At 35.2% G+C, this 16,679-nt stretch overlaps 1 protein-coding gene across 1 annotated transcript in view; it reads right to left on the bottom strand.

Moving 5' to 3' along the window:
- The window catches only part of LOC137408589 (uncharacterized), a 50,301-nt gene that overhangs the window by 14,277 nt on the left and 19,345 nt on the right, over positions 1–16,679 (bottom strand). The window contains exons 9-15 of the mRNA XM_068095174.1: positions 15,621–15,830; positions 14,205–14,440; positions 8,660–8,897; positions 6,570–6,673; positions 5,985–6,170; positions 2,441–2,623; positions 1,709–1,862 (exon numbers count right to left, since the gene is read on the bottom strand). Of these exons, the coding sequence (XP_067951275.1) occupies positions 1,709–1,862; positions 2,441–2,623; positions 5,985–6,170; positions 6,570–6,673; positions 8,660–8,897; positions 14,205–14,440; positions 15,621–15,830 (1,311 nt within the window). The remainder of the gene's footprint in view (positions 1–1,708; positions 1,863–2,440; positions 2,624–5,984; positions 6,171–6,569; positions 6,674–8,659; positions 8,898–14,204; positions 14,441–15,620; positions 15,831–16,679) is intronic.

Genomic DNA, 16,679 nt, shown 5'->3' with positions numbered 1-16,679 from the left:
AGATAACAATTCAGAATAGGGGATACAAAACCAGCCGCTGTTGTACATTGGTCAATGCATTCAGCATCCACCTCTGATTCTTGTCCTGCTTGAACAATACAGCCAAACCTCGATGTATACAGCAAATCCATTTCAATGTCTGCTTTGTATGTCAAAACGATTGTATGTTAGAGCAAATATCTTTATAAGAATACACCATGATTTGCTTAATTCGTTCTTACACCGTGATTTGCTTAAAACGTTCTTGAGTAGAAAAACTTAGCAATAAACACTTGAGACAGAACAGCAACTAAGCAACAAATTAAATTATATTTAAGATACCAAAAAGGAAGTTTTTATCATCTATTAAAGTCTAAAGACCAAAATTATGGGAAGCGGAACTGTTTACATGTCTACTGATTTACAACCTGCAATGTTTAAAACAACTTCGGATGTTGTATGTTAAAGATTATTTGGTATGCCATATTTTGATAAGTTGAGGGTCGACTATAGGTTAATAGCATTGCAGCACACAGGTTATTATTGGCAGTTCTAATCAACAAGTTCTAATCAACAGTTTTTCTACTGTTCTCCTTCACATAGTTTATAAAATTTTAGATTACAATTAACTGTTGCGGCTTTTTCTTTGCTTCAAGACTGTATAAGACAAAACGAAGATCTCATTAACTTACAGAATATTGAGTACGTACAGTCTATTTACTACGTAGAGCGCAGGCTATAAACTACACACCAGTTAGTTGAATAGCTTCAACTCTTACCAATAAATAAATGAATTACAGTGAAACTCGGATAACTCACCCTCGGATAACTCGAAAACACGGTTAACTCAACGTATTTGTTTGGTCCGTTCCCACGCAATGATAAATGGCTTTAGATAACTCGACCGAAACTCTGTTAACTCGAACAGTTTTTTGCCAAACGGCTACCGAGATGGTTGTTACTATCGCTTTAGAATATCACTTTATTCCAAGCCATAGAGATAAACATCGACTTTAAGTAGTTCTTAGGCCTCGTTATTACCAACATCGGCAAAATATTTTCATTAACGACTTTTCTAAAGGTTTGCCAAAATCAAATTTTACCAAACATCCGCTTAGCAATAACCCTCCGCAAGCAAGAAAAGCGAGGTAAAATTTGGATAAATTTAAAGTAAAATCGGCAAAATTGATAATGGGTATTTAATAGTAAAGCAGTTTTGTAATAACTGACTTACTGCAAAATTGATCTCGGTCAAAACGCTCGGTAGAAAAATACGTATGTATTTTTTCTGAACGTTTTAACTGTGATCAAGTTTTGCCAATTTTAATCTGAGAACGTCCTGGCAGTCACATCACTTAAAACAACAAACGAATCTCAAGTGATAGAAAAATATCTATACTTTCTGATTAAAAATATTTAAAACTTCACACGAGAGACCCTTTAACTTGCAACAAGCAATCTATGCTTTTGATTTATATATAGTTTGTATATGTACATGTATCTACTGATAAATACGTGCCCTCATGACTGTCCTGATAACTTGAACGCTCTAATAACTCGCACACTTTTGCTCGGTTCCTTGAAGTTTGAGTTATCCGAGTTTCACTGTAGTTAGTCTGTACTCACAATACTTTACAGTTTGTTCGGAACCAAAAGAATATCCAACAACTTAAACTCACACAATGATACCAGAACTGTCTACACATAGAATTAAGATATTAAAACTTACTGGAGAACTGTCCAGTTAAGGAAAGGAAGTGATCGTTAAACACATATCTTGCTGGACTGTCTTTAGTGCCAATATTCACTCGCCCGAGTTTTCCAGCCATGTCACCGAGCTCACACTTCTTTGGTGTTTGTACATTGCAGTCTGAATTGTAACTCTGAAATGTTCCATCAGAATTATGCAAAACTGTACTTGCTTGTCTTCTATTCCCAGTAATATCAAAAGCAGACAGCTGTTTAGACATGAGCATTTGCAGCTGAACAACATTTAGAAGACAACTCTTGATTAGATATTTAAAATTGGTTTATAATCTTTTGAAGATGTAGTAAAAACTGTCGAATTACCAACAGTAATGCATTTTTATAGAAGAGAATCATTCAACCAATAACAAAAATAATCGATGTTGCAGCTCACATGTCCTATATATTATTGATGAGGCGTGATTCTAAGGGTGTATTTTACAAACTAAAGATGATAACTCCAACAGTTATTAAATAACTAAAACTTTGACTTAAAATGAGAAGATAACTCTAATATTGATGCCCATATCATGAAAAAGCATTCTAGACACTAAAGCGATAGATTATGCTGAAGAAACTGAAGGCTTTTGAACAAACAAAACCAATTCCATCACTGATACTTCATCTCATCCATGTGAATAAAGCTCATGAGTAGTCAACAACAATATTGCATTTAACACGGCCATCAGTAGTATTGACAGCAGGCTCTACTCACCTCTGTTGAAACATTTATCTCAAAAGGATTGTAATGACCACCTGTGCTGCCACATCCATCATAAACAGGAAGCGAATGAACATGCCAGTTGTGGTTTGATGTCATGGCCTGTTGCTCATCACTATACCACAGGGTTATTTCTATGTTCACATCGGTCTCACCTTCAGAGTTTACCACTTGCGACTACAACAGTGTACAAAAATGCTGCATATGCGAGGTTCTATTCATAACTAAAGTCTCATTTGGTATGGTATGCCAGAATATTCAGAACGTGGCGCTCAAGTAGCTGACAGCTCACTCTAGCTACCTCTTCCAGCTTTTCACAAGATAAATATTTGCTACATGCACAACATGGTTATAACAGATGTTATGTATATTTCAATTTTTTTACTTCACCACAAAATATAGGGAAAGCCGCAAAACTAAAAGCATATTCTTGGCGTATTAGAATTGTAAAGTCTACAAGTGACATCCAATGTTGAAAATCTATGTATATATTTCTCAAAGTTGGTGTGTATGAATGTGTATATGTGTATGCGTTTTCGGCTATAGCTATTAAAGTCTTGGAATAAAGAATCCGTAAAGCAGAAGATTTGATATCGGAACCTACCATCCACCAGTCCGATTGCCTTAATAACTAAGCCACACAAGCTTGATTGGTTCGCTAGGCAGTATATATGTTGCTATATGGGAGCAAAAATGCTAAACTTTTGGTCATGACGCAAAGTCATGACATAACATTAGAAGTGGTAGCTCTTATTAGTAAGCTTACTCTAATATTCCATTGGCAAAGTGCCAGGCTAATAGCAGGTGGCAGACACCTCTCATTACCTTTCATTGTTTATAAGCTGATGTTTAATACCCGGGCAACGCCTGGTAGCACAGCTAGTAATACAATCAAAATCAAGCCGGTTTTCACTAAATGCTTATCAATATTCCTTAATAAATAATGACAGAAGTTTGTAGCATAATTGTATAGGTGGTTGTTTTATAAGTATAGTAGACAACCCCCTACAACGTAAACAATCCATTATGATAATGTTTACATTGTAGGGCTTGCCCGTTATACAAACAGTAAAATACATGTAAGTTGCCAAGCTGTTCTAAGATAGTCTTAAACTCACCACTTGGGCCTTTCAGATTGGAAAAGCTAATCCTAACTTTTTAATTTAGTGACTTTACAGTAATTGTGGTATTATTGGCTTATCATTTTTACTTGGCTCTTACAAAAAAGCACCAAACTGGACATAGATAATAAAAAATTCTGACTACAAAATTATAATAAGTTTGGTAAAATATTAAAACTTAGCTTTAAATGTATGTTTAGTAAGCTAAAATCATTTAAGTTTGTGATTAATTCATAGTTTGTGTTACATAGCGTCACAAGTCTAGTGTACCAAACACGTTACTGTCATGTCTCACTCAGACTGCTGATAGCCATTATGTCTGTTTCGAAGGTAAAAACGTTCAGTAGTGTACATAGCCATGTTACATTTTATTGCATGCATAAATGCATAATGCAACCAAATAAGTACGTGTTACTTTGTTAGAATAGGTACTGAATTACAACAATTAACAACAAGTTTTTTTCACCGTAGTATCCTGTTTTATGTGATGTCTTGCATAGTATGGTAACTGATTAAATTGTATTTAGTCATTCTATATAAGAAATAGTACCTTAAAACACAAATAAATTGACATACGAGCTCAGGCTCGGTACGCATTAGGCTCGTACGTCGAGGTATGACTACTAGTACTAGTATACATAATAGAGATACTTATGCGTCGCTTTCTCTCCAAAGTGTGACAAGAGAGAAAACAGTGTTTTTAAAACTAACTACTTGACTCGTTATTCAAGTCGAGTTTGAGAACTTGCACCGACTTGATGGTTTACGTCATATAGGATTTTTCAAGTAATATGAAGAAAAAACGTTATACGAAATTTATTGGGTAATATGAAGCTGAAACTTTACATAAATTCTTTACATTATGTGAAATTTACATACGCTATAGGAGATTTATTTTATAGAACTGTGTACTGTGTAATGAACTATTAAATATACCGTAAAAGCTCTAATTGAATGCCATGTCGCTCTATTTTTCAACCCTTCCTCTCTAGTGGCGGTCAATTGGAGGTGGCATTCAAATAGAGGCTGATGTTGTATTTTTCAAATGGCTCGTCAAAATTTGGTAAAAATAAATTTAGCCTTTTTACGGGCAAAGGGAATGTCGCATCTATTTTGCCTTCTTTTTCCAATGGATAGTGGAGATAAGTCATCAGATTTATTGCATCCAAAATGTTAAACCTTTTGGATGTAATAAATCTGCTGACTCACCTCTAACTTGTCAAAGATTCTAAATAAAATATGTATTTGGAAGCCGAGAAATATTTTTACCAGTCTTTATCTATTGCTTGCAATTAATCTGCGATGATATTATGGCCTGTGCCTTGCTTTGCAATTTGTTAGAGCTTTCAATTTTTTATTTCCTTCTAAATTTTAAGACATATTTTTAATTAATATCAATATTTAAAAATATTGAATTAAAGCTTTTTGCTTGCTCACTAATTTTTGCTACAATTTGCAGCCAAAACTAGTTTTTTATGTGCAATAGATGAGGAGTTATGAGCGTCGATCCATTGTAAGCCGTGTTAAGATAACCGTAAGGATGCTATCAAGTAATATGCTATAAATCTGCAAATCTATAAGTTATATAATGATAATCGACCAAATGCTACATATATATATATATATTTACGAACAAGGGACATAAATGAACCATACTTATATTACATGCAGAAACCAAAATTAACGTTTTTAAAACACAAATATTTGTATCATTTGCTCGGATAGCTGCATTCCGATTGTTGTTTTCGATGAAACGAGCTTCCTCTGGTTGTCCAATATCTGCCACAATGTCTTCTGACCTCAACTCTTCTTCTGCACTGCTGAACTAGTCGATATTAGCATCTTAACAATTTTTGGCAAAGCAATACTTTTAGGCGTTGCATTTAGCACAAATGCAATGCATAAAAGTTTTGCTCATTAAACGCAACCTTCACCCTAAAACTAGTCGTTCATCTACCATAATAAATGTAAACCGTTTTTATATACATGCACTTTGAAGTATCAGCGTTAAACAAGAAACTACTTTTATTCTGAGACAGTTATTGATTATTTCTATGGTGCTGCTTTCAAGGTTTTAACCAACAAAAAACGAAAAGCCTTCAAATCGGTCAAGAGAATTAATCGTTGATGTAAACGATTAATTATTAATATGATTTTGTAAACACTTCTCCACTGATCAATTGATAATATAGGCTCATAAAGATCAAATAATGTCAAAGTGGCGGTCAAATGGAGATAGCGTTCAATTAGAGAGAGGCTCTCTATTTTTCAACCTTTCTCTCAGGGTGGCAGTCGAATAAAGGTGGCGTTCAAATAGAGGTGGCGTTCAAATAAAGGTTTTACGGTAATTGAGTTTTTAGTTTATGATATAATACCTTAATTCTGCAGGACTACAGATAGTTTTTGCGATTACTCACAAAGGTCATGTAGCCTTCTATATCACCACTGAACTCTGCTGAAGCCTTCAGCAACACTCCACCCATTGCCTCTGCATCCCAATTGATGTCTGTGCACCTCCACAGAGCTTTTGCGCCATCATGTATGACTAAACTCCGGCCCATCACTGAATATGCACCACTCATCGGCAGATTTGTATCTTCAACCTACACAAATTGATGCAGAATTTGTGAATTCTATAAGTGAACCCACAACTTTATACAATTACAGAATATTTAGCCATTTGCATTAATAAAAAATGATGAAGGTATGACAACCATTTGTATCCTTTTAGGATCCTTTCATTAGTCTGATAACACTTGCTATTTTCATTTTAATAAATATTATATCACTCAAGCTATAATATGCCCCGTGTAAATAAAGATTATAGATGCACAAACCATTAGTAGTAGTTTGAATGAATTAAAAAAATTCCAACATGGTTTAACGACAAGAAATATGGTAAGTTGGTTACATTCAGGAGAAGATAATTCCACAAACTATGGCTGACAACTGTAAATTGTAGCTAATTTTTAAGGATGCACAGACCAGTTGCAATACCTTACCTTAATTTGAAAATTGTCAAAGCCGCTCATCGACACAAACTTGTTAGAGAAATCTCCTATCTCATAGCTGTCTAGAGTCTTACCTGTGACCTTATCGACAGCTTCTGTAACACAAACATTAAGTGTGTGATAGCACCATATTTAGTATAATAGTAAAATTACTAAAAACCAACATCAAAGAGCCTACATAGATAGCTTTTTACCTTATATACTGACAAACACAGACACCAGAAGACCAGCAGTACATCAAGCTCTCTCTAAAGGAACACAATACACAATACCAGTTACATGTACAGTGCGGCTTGGGCAATGTTTTAATTTTGTTGTCATAAGTCCACTTTCATCCGAGCTTTTCAGAGCAACACCAATGTCTAACGCAAATTAATTTAGTAATGTCAGTAAGGCAATCTAGGCAGATAAGTTGTGCTTTATCCACTTTATCAAATATAGATATATTTATCCACTTTCCAATGATATATATTGATTTTTATAGAATAGATATTGATTTACAAAAAATCATATTCGCTTTTAATGACATTAACAGCAACACGATGCTGTGGTCATCGTGTACAATTGGTAAAATAGAACAAGAGCTAGAGAGCTTACTCTCTGCTGCAGCTAATCAAAAGATCACAACCAAAAAGCTCTTGTCAAAATAAAAAAAACTTCAGTCTTTGTATGCATGCCTGTGTGAAAATGCTCACAAAAAAACACCAAATTATTAAAGTCGGCGAAAACTTTTCCTTGTAATAATTGCAATTGAAGCGAAATAAATAAATTTTGGTAAACTAAAGTTCATGGTAGTTGTGAATCAAGAAATAAAAGCTTTTGTTATCTGAAGTATCTATAGTACAACACAACAGTAATATTATGTGACTATACTTGGTTTTACATTGGTGATATAGCTGATGTATACATGTACAGTAACTGTCAGTACTAGTGATATCTTTGTAGTTATCTCCTCATTAACACCTTATTTTGCCACGCTTTTCAATGAGGAGTAAAACAACTGTTATCTGCCAATGCTCATGAATACAATCTTGTTGTTTATTGCTGTAAATGAGGATATGCATTGTTCGCTCTTGTTTGCGTAAAGCGGAAAGGTTGGAGGAAAGACTATGATTAATCATGAGTTACATAACCGTCAAGAAATGACTTTTAACTTCGGAATCTGAAATTATAGCAACTTCTCATAATTCTCATGACTGTCACATACTATTTATACTCTCCCATAAATATTTTTCTCTACAGTAGACGCTCCTATAACGTACAATCTCTATAATAATAACGTTCTCGGAATGGATTATTTATGTTATAGTAGTGTCTACTGAAGTCACCTCAAAGCTTTAACAACTGATACATTCTTCAAACTTTAGTTTGATGGGAACTTTTCTAAACCTTAATTGCTTTTTCAAGGCCACTTCAAGGTACTTCTCAAACTTTTTGTTTACTCTGATCAACATCATAGAATAATTGCAAACACCAAGGCTCCAGATTGACCTTCAATGGTTACGAATATAAGCACCAGGTTTCAGATATCAAATGATACATATAAACATATACTAGACAATAATATTTAAAAGCTTGGTAAGGATACTACGCTCAATTTTGTGACGCATTAGAATTGCATTTAGCATTTCATAATGCCCACTAGGTAATACTAGGTGCAAAAGGTAATACTACCACTGCACTACCTTTTGACCCTAAACCAGTATTCGTTTAGGGTCAAAGCTTGAGACCTTTTTGTCAGATCGACACTATGCAGGACTCAAACTACCAACCTCATGGTTGAAAAGTCAAAGGCACTACCACTAGGCCATCCTGACACCCTATGCACCACTGCACGAATACTGCTTAGTATACTGCATGTATACTGCATGCGGCACAGTAGTAAAAGTACATAACAAAATCATACTGCATGGCTGTGAAATGTTCAGTACTGCACTGTTAATGTGACTACATAGATATCCAGAGAAAAATAACCAAGCATTTTACATCTGGGCACCTGTGAGAACTTGTCAATGAGCAGTTATCCTTTTTCGTAATGGTCACAACCCTAACTATAGTTGTTGGCAGTTATAGTTACGTACCTAATGGATTGTAATGAACAGATGTCGTGTCGCATACATTATCTCCTGGCTGTGGAGTATTTAGAGTCAGCGAGTGTATATGCCATTCATCAGCCTTTTTGTCAAGTCCACTCATATTGACCGACACGACAGATACTGCTGTCGGTATGTCATATGATGTCATTGTTATAGATCCTTCCACAGTGCCATTTAACGGTCCGTTGTGCCAATATACATCAGTTGTCACCACGGGGTTCAACTGTCACAAATAAAGGTTGAAATATTCAATTTTGAGATGGTAATACTGAGGCTGTAGCAAAAGATGTTTATATAAAGTACAGACTTCACATCAAGTTTAGCATCTTTGAAACAATCTGAAAACTTTCTTCATCGGTTAAGCTTCTCTAAATACACTTTGACATAACTATTTGCCTGATGGAGTTAAATACTCAACTCATTAGATTTAAAATGCCCAATTGATGCCATGGCAGATAGAGTTGGTTCAAGGGTTACTCAAGTCCAAATATAAAAGATTTTATCACAAGGTATAGGTATGTTTTTTCAACTATTGAGATTATATTTATTGTTTACGGTGATCTGACTGCAAGAACATTTCAAGATTTAAATGGGCTCAAAATTAGATTAGGATCAGATTAAAACACTCGGAGGTAAAACGTGCCCGGAATTCTCAAAAGTTACGTGAGTAGCCGCTCTTTCTGTTTGTTCCTTTTGTTATGACATAGCTATAGCGTTCAAGTTGCAGTGTTGCGCGGCAGGTCTCTATTGACATGTATTATATTTAGGGTTTGCTCACGATCGTTGGAATAAAAATTTAAATATAACTTCAAATACAATGCTATAGTTGTTTTAAATGATTTAAAGATAAGTTGATTAGAAGTTGTCCAATTGTTTCCCACAAAATGCTGTTTAAACAAGTTCCTGATGCCGATGAGACCGTATGTCTATTGCAAACAATATGCTCGACTGACATCATTTTTAAAGAAGTTCGGGAAAGTCTTTTTCTATTGAGCATTTTAACCACGATCAAGTTTTAGCGATTTTAATCTTGAAGTATCCTCACAGTCAGATCACCTCAAACAACAAACAAATCTGAAGTGATAGAGAAATATCTATATTTTCTCATAGAATCCTTAAAAGCTTAACATAAGTTACCCTTTCATTGAAATAAGAGTGAATTAAGAATCAATTTCTTGTCGGAAATGTAAATAATAAAAGTAACAAAGAAGTTTACTGAGTTTTATTGAGGAGACCAAAAAAACAGTGAGAGTTGTTATCTAATGGAGATGTGCATCTTCAGTTGTTAAGTTGAGTGACCTTCACACAGTTTCTACCCATAATGCTAACCCAAACAACAGGAGCTGTATTGCATTGGCTCCACTAGTTCACTGTGGCCATTGTTCATATGCAGCAGACATTAATTCAGTAGACATTAATTACAGGAGACATTAATTCATTCCGGTTTTGGCATCGTAAGGTGAAAATGTTGTACAGAGAGGTATAGAAACCCATAATCATTATCTAATGTAAACACCTCCTTATGAAAAGCATAAAATTTTATATACATGTACGGACTGTTCATATTAAAAATTAGTAACAAAACAATATGTTAACCTTATTAACTATAGTCACCTACAGTAACTTTAGTGTATTCAGTAGTTATGATCTGCAATAAAACGTAACATTACTATGTACGGTACGTATGGAACTCCTACCTTCGAGACAGACATATAACATAAACTTTGAATTTAACCTAAATGAATTTAGTTGACTAAACACACACTGAAAGCTAAGTTTTTGTACGTATTGTACTGAACTAAACTTTAATTTTTATTTCCTGTTTCCGAGTTTGTTATCACTATAACTTATAACGAGTAGGCTGATACTGAACTGAGAAAGAGAGCAAGCATCATATTTCATTTAGGCGTTGCGGAAGGGATTTCGGCGAATAGCATACCAGCATCTATGTTATTCCGATGTATTCAGTAAATTGACAGCCAAATTGGAATTTTGAGTGACATTTTTGTTGATACTGCGTAGAGAAAAAATATGCCGTATGGAGGGCATGAAACAACATTGTGTTCCACATTGTAAGGCAAAAACCAGCAAAACAGAGACGTAGTAACTCGGAGATGCAGTGTATTTATCTAACAGAAACAACACTTGAGCTTCCTGAGTATTCTAGGATTCTTGAAAGTGTTTCAAACATACAGTCCGGCATTAGGGGATTATTGAAAGGACCAGCAATGGTAGAGTGATCTGCATGGCTCCACCACACTTTCAACATAACGCTACTTCTTGTGATAAACTCAGCCTCTGGCTCATTATTACGGAATTATTATTAAAGAAGTTTTCCCCAAAATGTTTTTACTTTATTCCAAGTAGGTATATTTACTTTACTTCAATTTCCAAGTATCTTTATGTAAGACCTTTTAGAACAAAGGCTAACGGCTGCACCCCAATCGTTCATTGTTACTCACGGTAGTAAAGTTTTTGACATTCAAGCAGCTTGACCGAAAAGTTTGTTATTTTTATTGGCTATCCGTGATAAGGAACTAGGAGTGGCCTGGTCTATCCTAAACACTTAGTTCTACTTTGGTTGTGTTACGTATTATAAACCAAGCCATAAAGAAATTTCGCAATAGCAGAGAGGCGGCAGAAGATTGCGTAGTCTACTGACACGAGTGAACCTTGCAACATATGCTATAAATAATTGACAAATCTATCACCAAAGGCAGGCATATTTTTCACATTTGTGACTAAACTTCACTTTTACTTTGTTGTTACAAGAGGCAAATTATGCAGTATAACTAACCCACATTGCATGAAGATGTCACCATTGCTAACCTGTTACAAGAGGCAAATTATGCAGTATAACTAACCCACATTGCATGAAGATGTCACCATTGCTAACCTGTTACAAGAGGCAAATTATGCAGTATAACTAACCCACATTGCATGAAGATGTCACCATTGCCAACCTGTTACAAGAGGCAAATTATGCAGTATAACTAACCCACATTGCATGAAGATGTCACCATTGCCAACCTGTTACAAGAGGCAAATTATGCAGTATAACTAACCCACATTGCATGAAGATGTCACCATTGCCAACCTAAATGCTACCATCAGTACAAGTGGTAAAGCCCACCTCGTTATACTGCATAGGGCCGAATCAACATGTTTATGAAAAGTATCATTGTTTTTACTTTCGTGTTTTACTTTCGTGATTATTTGCCTTAAAAGCAAATGTTTTTAAACAGTTTCCACTGTAATAGTAAAAAAATATTGTGTTCCTGTGAATGCGCTGAAACTACAGTGGAACTACAGTGGAACTACAGTGGAACTACAGTGGAACTACAGTGGAACTACAGTGGAACTACAGTGGAACTACAGTGGAACTACAGTGGAACTACAGTGGAACTACAGTGGAACTACAGTGGAACTACAGTGGAACTACAGTGGAACTACAGTGGAACTACAGTGGAACTACAGTGGAACTACAGTGGAACTACAGTGGAACTACAGTGGAACTACAGTGGAACTACAGTGGAACTACAGTGGAACTACAGTGGAACTACAGTGGAACTACAGTGGAACTACAGTGGAACTACAGTGGAACTACAGTGGAACTACAGTGGAACTACAGTGGAACTACAGTGGAACTACAGTGGAACTACAGTGGAACTACAGTGGAACTACAGTGGAACTACAGTGGAACTACAGTGGAACTACAGTGGAACCTCGGTCCTCAAACGCTTCGGTTCTCTACCAAAAAATTTTGAGATTTGTTCAACTCGGATCTCGAGCATAAATTCGGTTCTCGACCAAATCGGAGCATGGGCATTGAAATTAAACGTTCGGAACAACTCCGGAAACAGCATGGAAACATTCGACATGTTATGAGCCACTTTCGGATGGTTCTTAAACAAAGGGAGAAGCAAATTACGCTTCATAAATTTTTTACAAAAAAGGAAGAAACCATCTAGGACGACGTCTCCTCTACCAAAGAGATTTGCTAGAGAGACAACCCCTCCAGTCAAGTTACCCTAGATTGTTTTGGAGGAGCGAGCATTCTCCTTCGAAAATATGAAGTAAATGTGCCATTGGTGTTTATAATTTTTTTTCACACAATTTTTGATGCAACTGATCTGTTGCATTCTTTGCTGTTTCATTATCTGCAATTTCTGGTATTGTATCTTAACCTTTAATATTTTCGATGTTTTAAGAGCAAAAAATACAAAATGTTTACTTTTGTTGTCTTTTTTCATCATCATAGATAGAAAATCTTTTATTAAAATTGAACAAAATCTATAGCTACGCGTTTTTATTTATAATATACAGTACAGTTTATGGTGTAAAATATGAAAAGATCACTTTACCGAAGTTGTTTATTGACTTGTAATGGATAAAAATTGACATACATTAATTCTAAAGGGAAAAATTGTTTCGGATCTCGAACAACTCAGTTTTCGAACAACCTTTTGGAACGGATTATGTTCAAGAACCAAGGTTCCACTGTGATACATAAACCTAAAGCTAGCGCATGTTCAGAAAAGATGGTACCAAATATTAATAAGTGTTCACACAACTAAACTGACATGCTGACATACTGACACAGAAACCAGGTTTCAGTAGAAAAGAAATTAGTTTTTGAGTCAATCAATAATATTACCGACATTTTTCACCCACATACTTCCTAAGATCATGACCACTTCATAGCTATCAATAATATTTGCGCAACACGTTCCTCATTTTCGTTAATCAAAACTGACACAGAAATTCTTATAGCGCATTGAACCGGGCACAGTGAAAAACAGGAAGAAGATGAAACAGCTAGAAATGGTAACGTGACTACTTTACTATTTATCCGAGATTGTGAAATTCAGTCATAATATTTTGTGACATGTGAACAAGAGGACACCAAGCTAATATCTGGAAAATAATGGTTTCATTTTTGTGGCAAAACAAGTTCATAAAGTTAATTTGAAAAACTGAAATTCCTCGAGTTATATAAGCTGAGTTTATAGGATATAATTGATTCCTATCCCAAGTGTATACTTGATTGACACTTTGACAAGCAAGCATCAATTTTGTTTAATTATGTAGACTAAAATGTTATCTTATAGACAGGAGATAAAATCTGCCATAAATGATTGGAAGTGTCAAAAGCCTTTCCCAAAGGGCTTGGCATGTTCCACAGAGTAAAATTTATCTCGCTCTAGGTTTGGTTTTTAGAAAAAGACTGACTTTATTACATGCCTGCAATACTCAGACTCTCCGAGTACCTCAAGTGCCCTGAAGCATTGCCGAGTACCTCAAGTCCCCTGAAGCATTGCCCGAGTACCTCAAGTTCCCTGAAGCATTGCCCGTGTACCTCAAGTCCCCTGAAGCAATGCCCGAGTACCACAAGTCCCCTGAAGCATTGCCCCAGTAACTCAAGTCCCCTGAAGCATTGCCCGAATAACTCAAGTCCCCTGAAGCATTGCCTAATATTGCAATATCTACTATACCAGCTGAGGCAGTGAAATTTGTGAAAGCATTCTACCTTCTGCAAGATGTCACCACAGACGTATCTGCCAGCTGCTGAATACTCCTGGTGTACAGTCACCGACTTCTTAATGATGGAATAGGCTGATGAGAGGGGAAGTTCATCCGTGTAAAAGTACTTAGAAATACTTGGACTCTCCGGAATGTCTATTGTCTCCCCATACTTCTTACTCAAGTCTCCTATCTCACAGGCAAATCTGTTGGCTGGGCATGCTGATGAATACACACTGGTATCTGCAACAATGCTAACTTCGATCACCAACTGATGTTGATGCTTTCAAAACTTCATAGCGTATCTTCAGCACTAGTTCCACCTGGTGGAGAACAACCAGCCCATAAGATAAATATGGCAGATATTATATGTATTATATATATTACTTTATTGGCAATAATTTTATTTCATACAGATTTTTTCTCAACTATGTCACCAAAGAAACATAAAAAAGGGCAACAGTTAGCCAATAGAACAAAATCAATTGTCTGTCATTTATCGTTTACAATACCCTTCCCGATAAAGTGAACAGGTATTATGTGGAAGATTGTTAAAGCAGCTAGCAATTATATATTTAAAATACTTGTCAGATATTGTATGCAATTTGTTCATATCATGTAAGTAGAAATGAATTGAAAACCTGTAACTGTCATGTCAAGAAACGAGGGCACAAACCATCAATACAATAGAAATATTGCTAACACGCAAGTAATATAAAGTAAACAAGGTTTATTGTGAAAGTTGATTTAATTCACTGCCTGTTTACTGTCTTACTCCCTCAATACTTGTGAGCAATAATGAGAGAAGGCATAAGTCTACATATTTTTGACTTCACAGCAGTTTAAACTAGTCAACAGCTCAATATAAGCACTAATATAGGCAGATTTAGATATATGACAGATCTGGTAACTCTGATAAGACTTTTACTAAGGTGTCTCCTCATCATACACTCGTCTCCAAAATATAAAAAAATAGTAAATATTCAACTCACTGACTGCTCTGAACTGACACAATGATTGACTGACTTAATACATAATTTTGAATAACTTCCTTGTGATTAATCCCAATATTTAAACACAGAAAGTAACAAAAGGTATGCATGCAAACTAACCAAGCTTTTCTGGAAATGTAAAAAGCAATAACGTGGTTATGCTAACTGGAAATCTCATAGCCTAAAAACCGCATTTGAATACAATATACTACAATATTCAACACATGTATATATATAACATAGCTTATTGAAAACAGCTAAGTAAATTTTTTTGCTTAAAATTGCTTGAGTCTCGAAGCTTTAAATGTATTTTGCAAAATCTCCAAGTACTTGCAAAATGAGAAACTCATATCGCTGTCTTCAGTCTTATTTCAAAGAGTCATCTGAGAGCCTTGATAAAATTTAACCTCAGGTTCAGACAGTAATCTCACCATCTACAGCGACATCAAAAGGGTTCCAGTGGCCCCCTGTTGATGCACATCTGCCATCAGCAGACATATAATCGTCCCCAACAGGGTCGCTGTGTATATGATAGTTATGTTGATTGGTAGGACCACTGCTAGATCCTGCATCTGTCATCTCCACATATACAGATGTGTCATCCCAGGGCATGTTCTCTCTCTGCACAAATGTCAGAGTTCCTGAAATAACCAGATAAGAAAATGATATTGTATTCAGCAGCCATTCCAGTAATAGCATGAAAAGCTTGTCATTAGGCTACCTTTGAGCAACCAACAGCTGGTCAAAACACTTTTTGGCCAAAGTTTATCAATGGCAATAAAAACTTGCAACTTTCTACTGCCTTCCAATATAATCAAATCTAATGCAAAAAATAAATTCAAATCCATGGAAAATACGTGGTAATAGCCAGCAAACAGACTTGCTAGTAAAAGATGAACATTGAAAGATTGCTATTCTGTAACAACAGTAAGTAAGAAGATTGATGGTATATAACAACAGTAAGTATAAAGATTGCTGTTATGTAACAACAGTAAGTAAGAAGATTGATGGTATATAACAACAGTAAGTATAAAGATTGCTGTTATGTAACAACAGTAAGTAAGAAGATTGATGGTATATAACAACAGTAAGTATAAAGATTGCTGTTATGTAACAACAGAAAGTAAGAAGATTGATGGTATATAACAACAGTAAGTATAAAGATTGCTGTTATGTAACAACAGAAAGTAAGAAGATTGATGGTATATAACAACAGTAAGTATAAAGATTGCTGTTATGTAACAACAGAAAGTAAGAAGATTGATGGTATATAACAACAGTAATTATAAAGATTGCTATTATGTAACAACAGAAAGTAAGAAGATTGATGGTATATAACAACAGTAATTATAAAGATTGCTATTATGTAACAACAGTAAGTAAGAAGATGGATGTGATGAAAAAACAGTAGTTATAAAGATTACTGTTATATAAAGACGGTAACGGGTGAATTTTAGGGGGCAAAACATAGAAGTATGATATATGATGTC

This window comes from Watersipora subatra, chromosome 1, assembly GCF_963576615.1.
Source record: "Watersipora subatra chromosome 1, tzWatSuba1.1, whole genome shotgun sequence".
NCBI classification, from domain to species: Eukaryota; Metazoa; Bryozoa; class Gymnolaemata; order Cheilostomatida; family Watersiporidae; genus Watersipora; species Watersipora subatra.
Note: the sequence above shows the minus strand (reverse complement) of the source record. Positions and strands in the feature narration are given on the sequence as shown.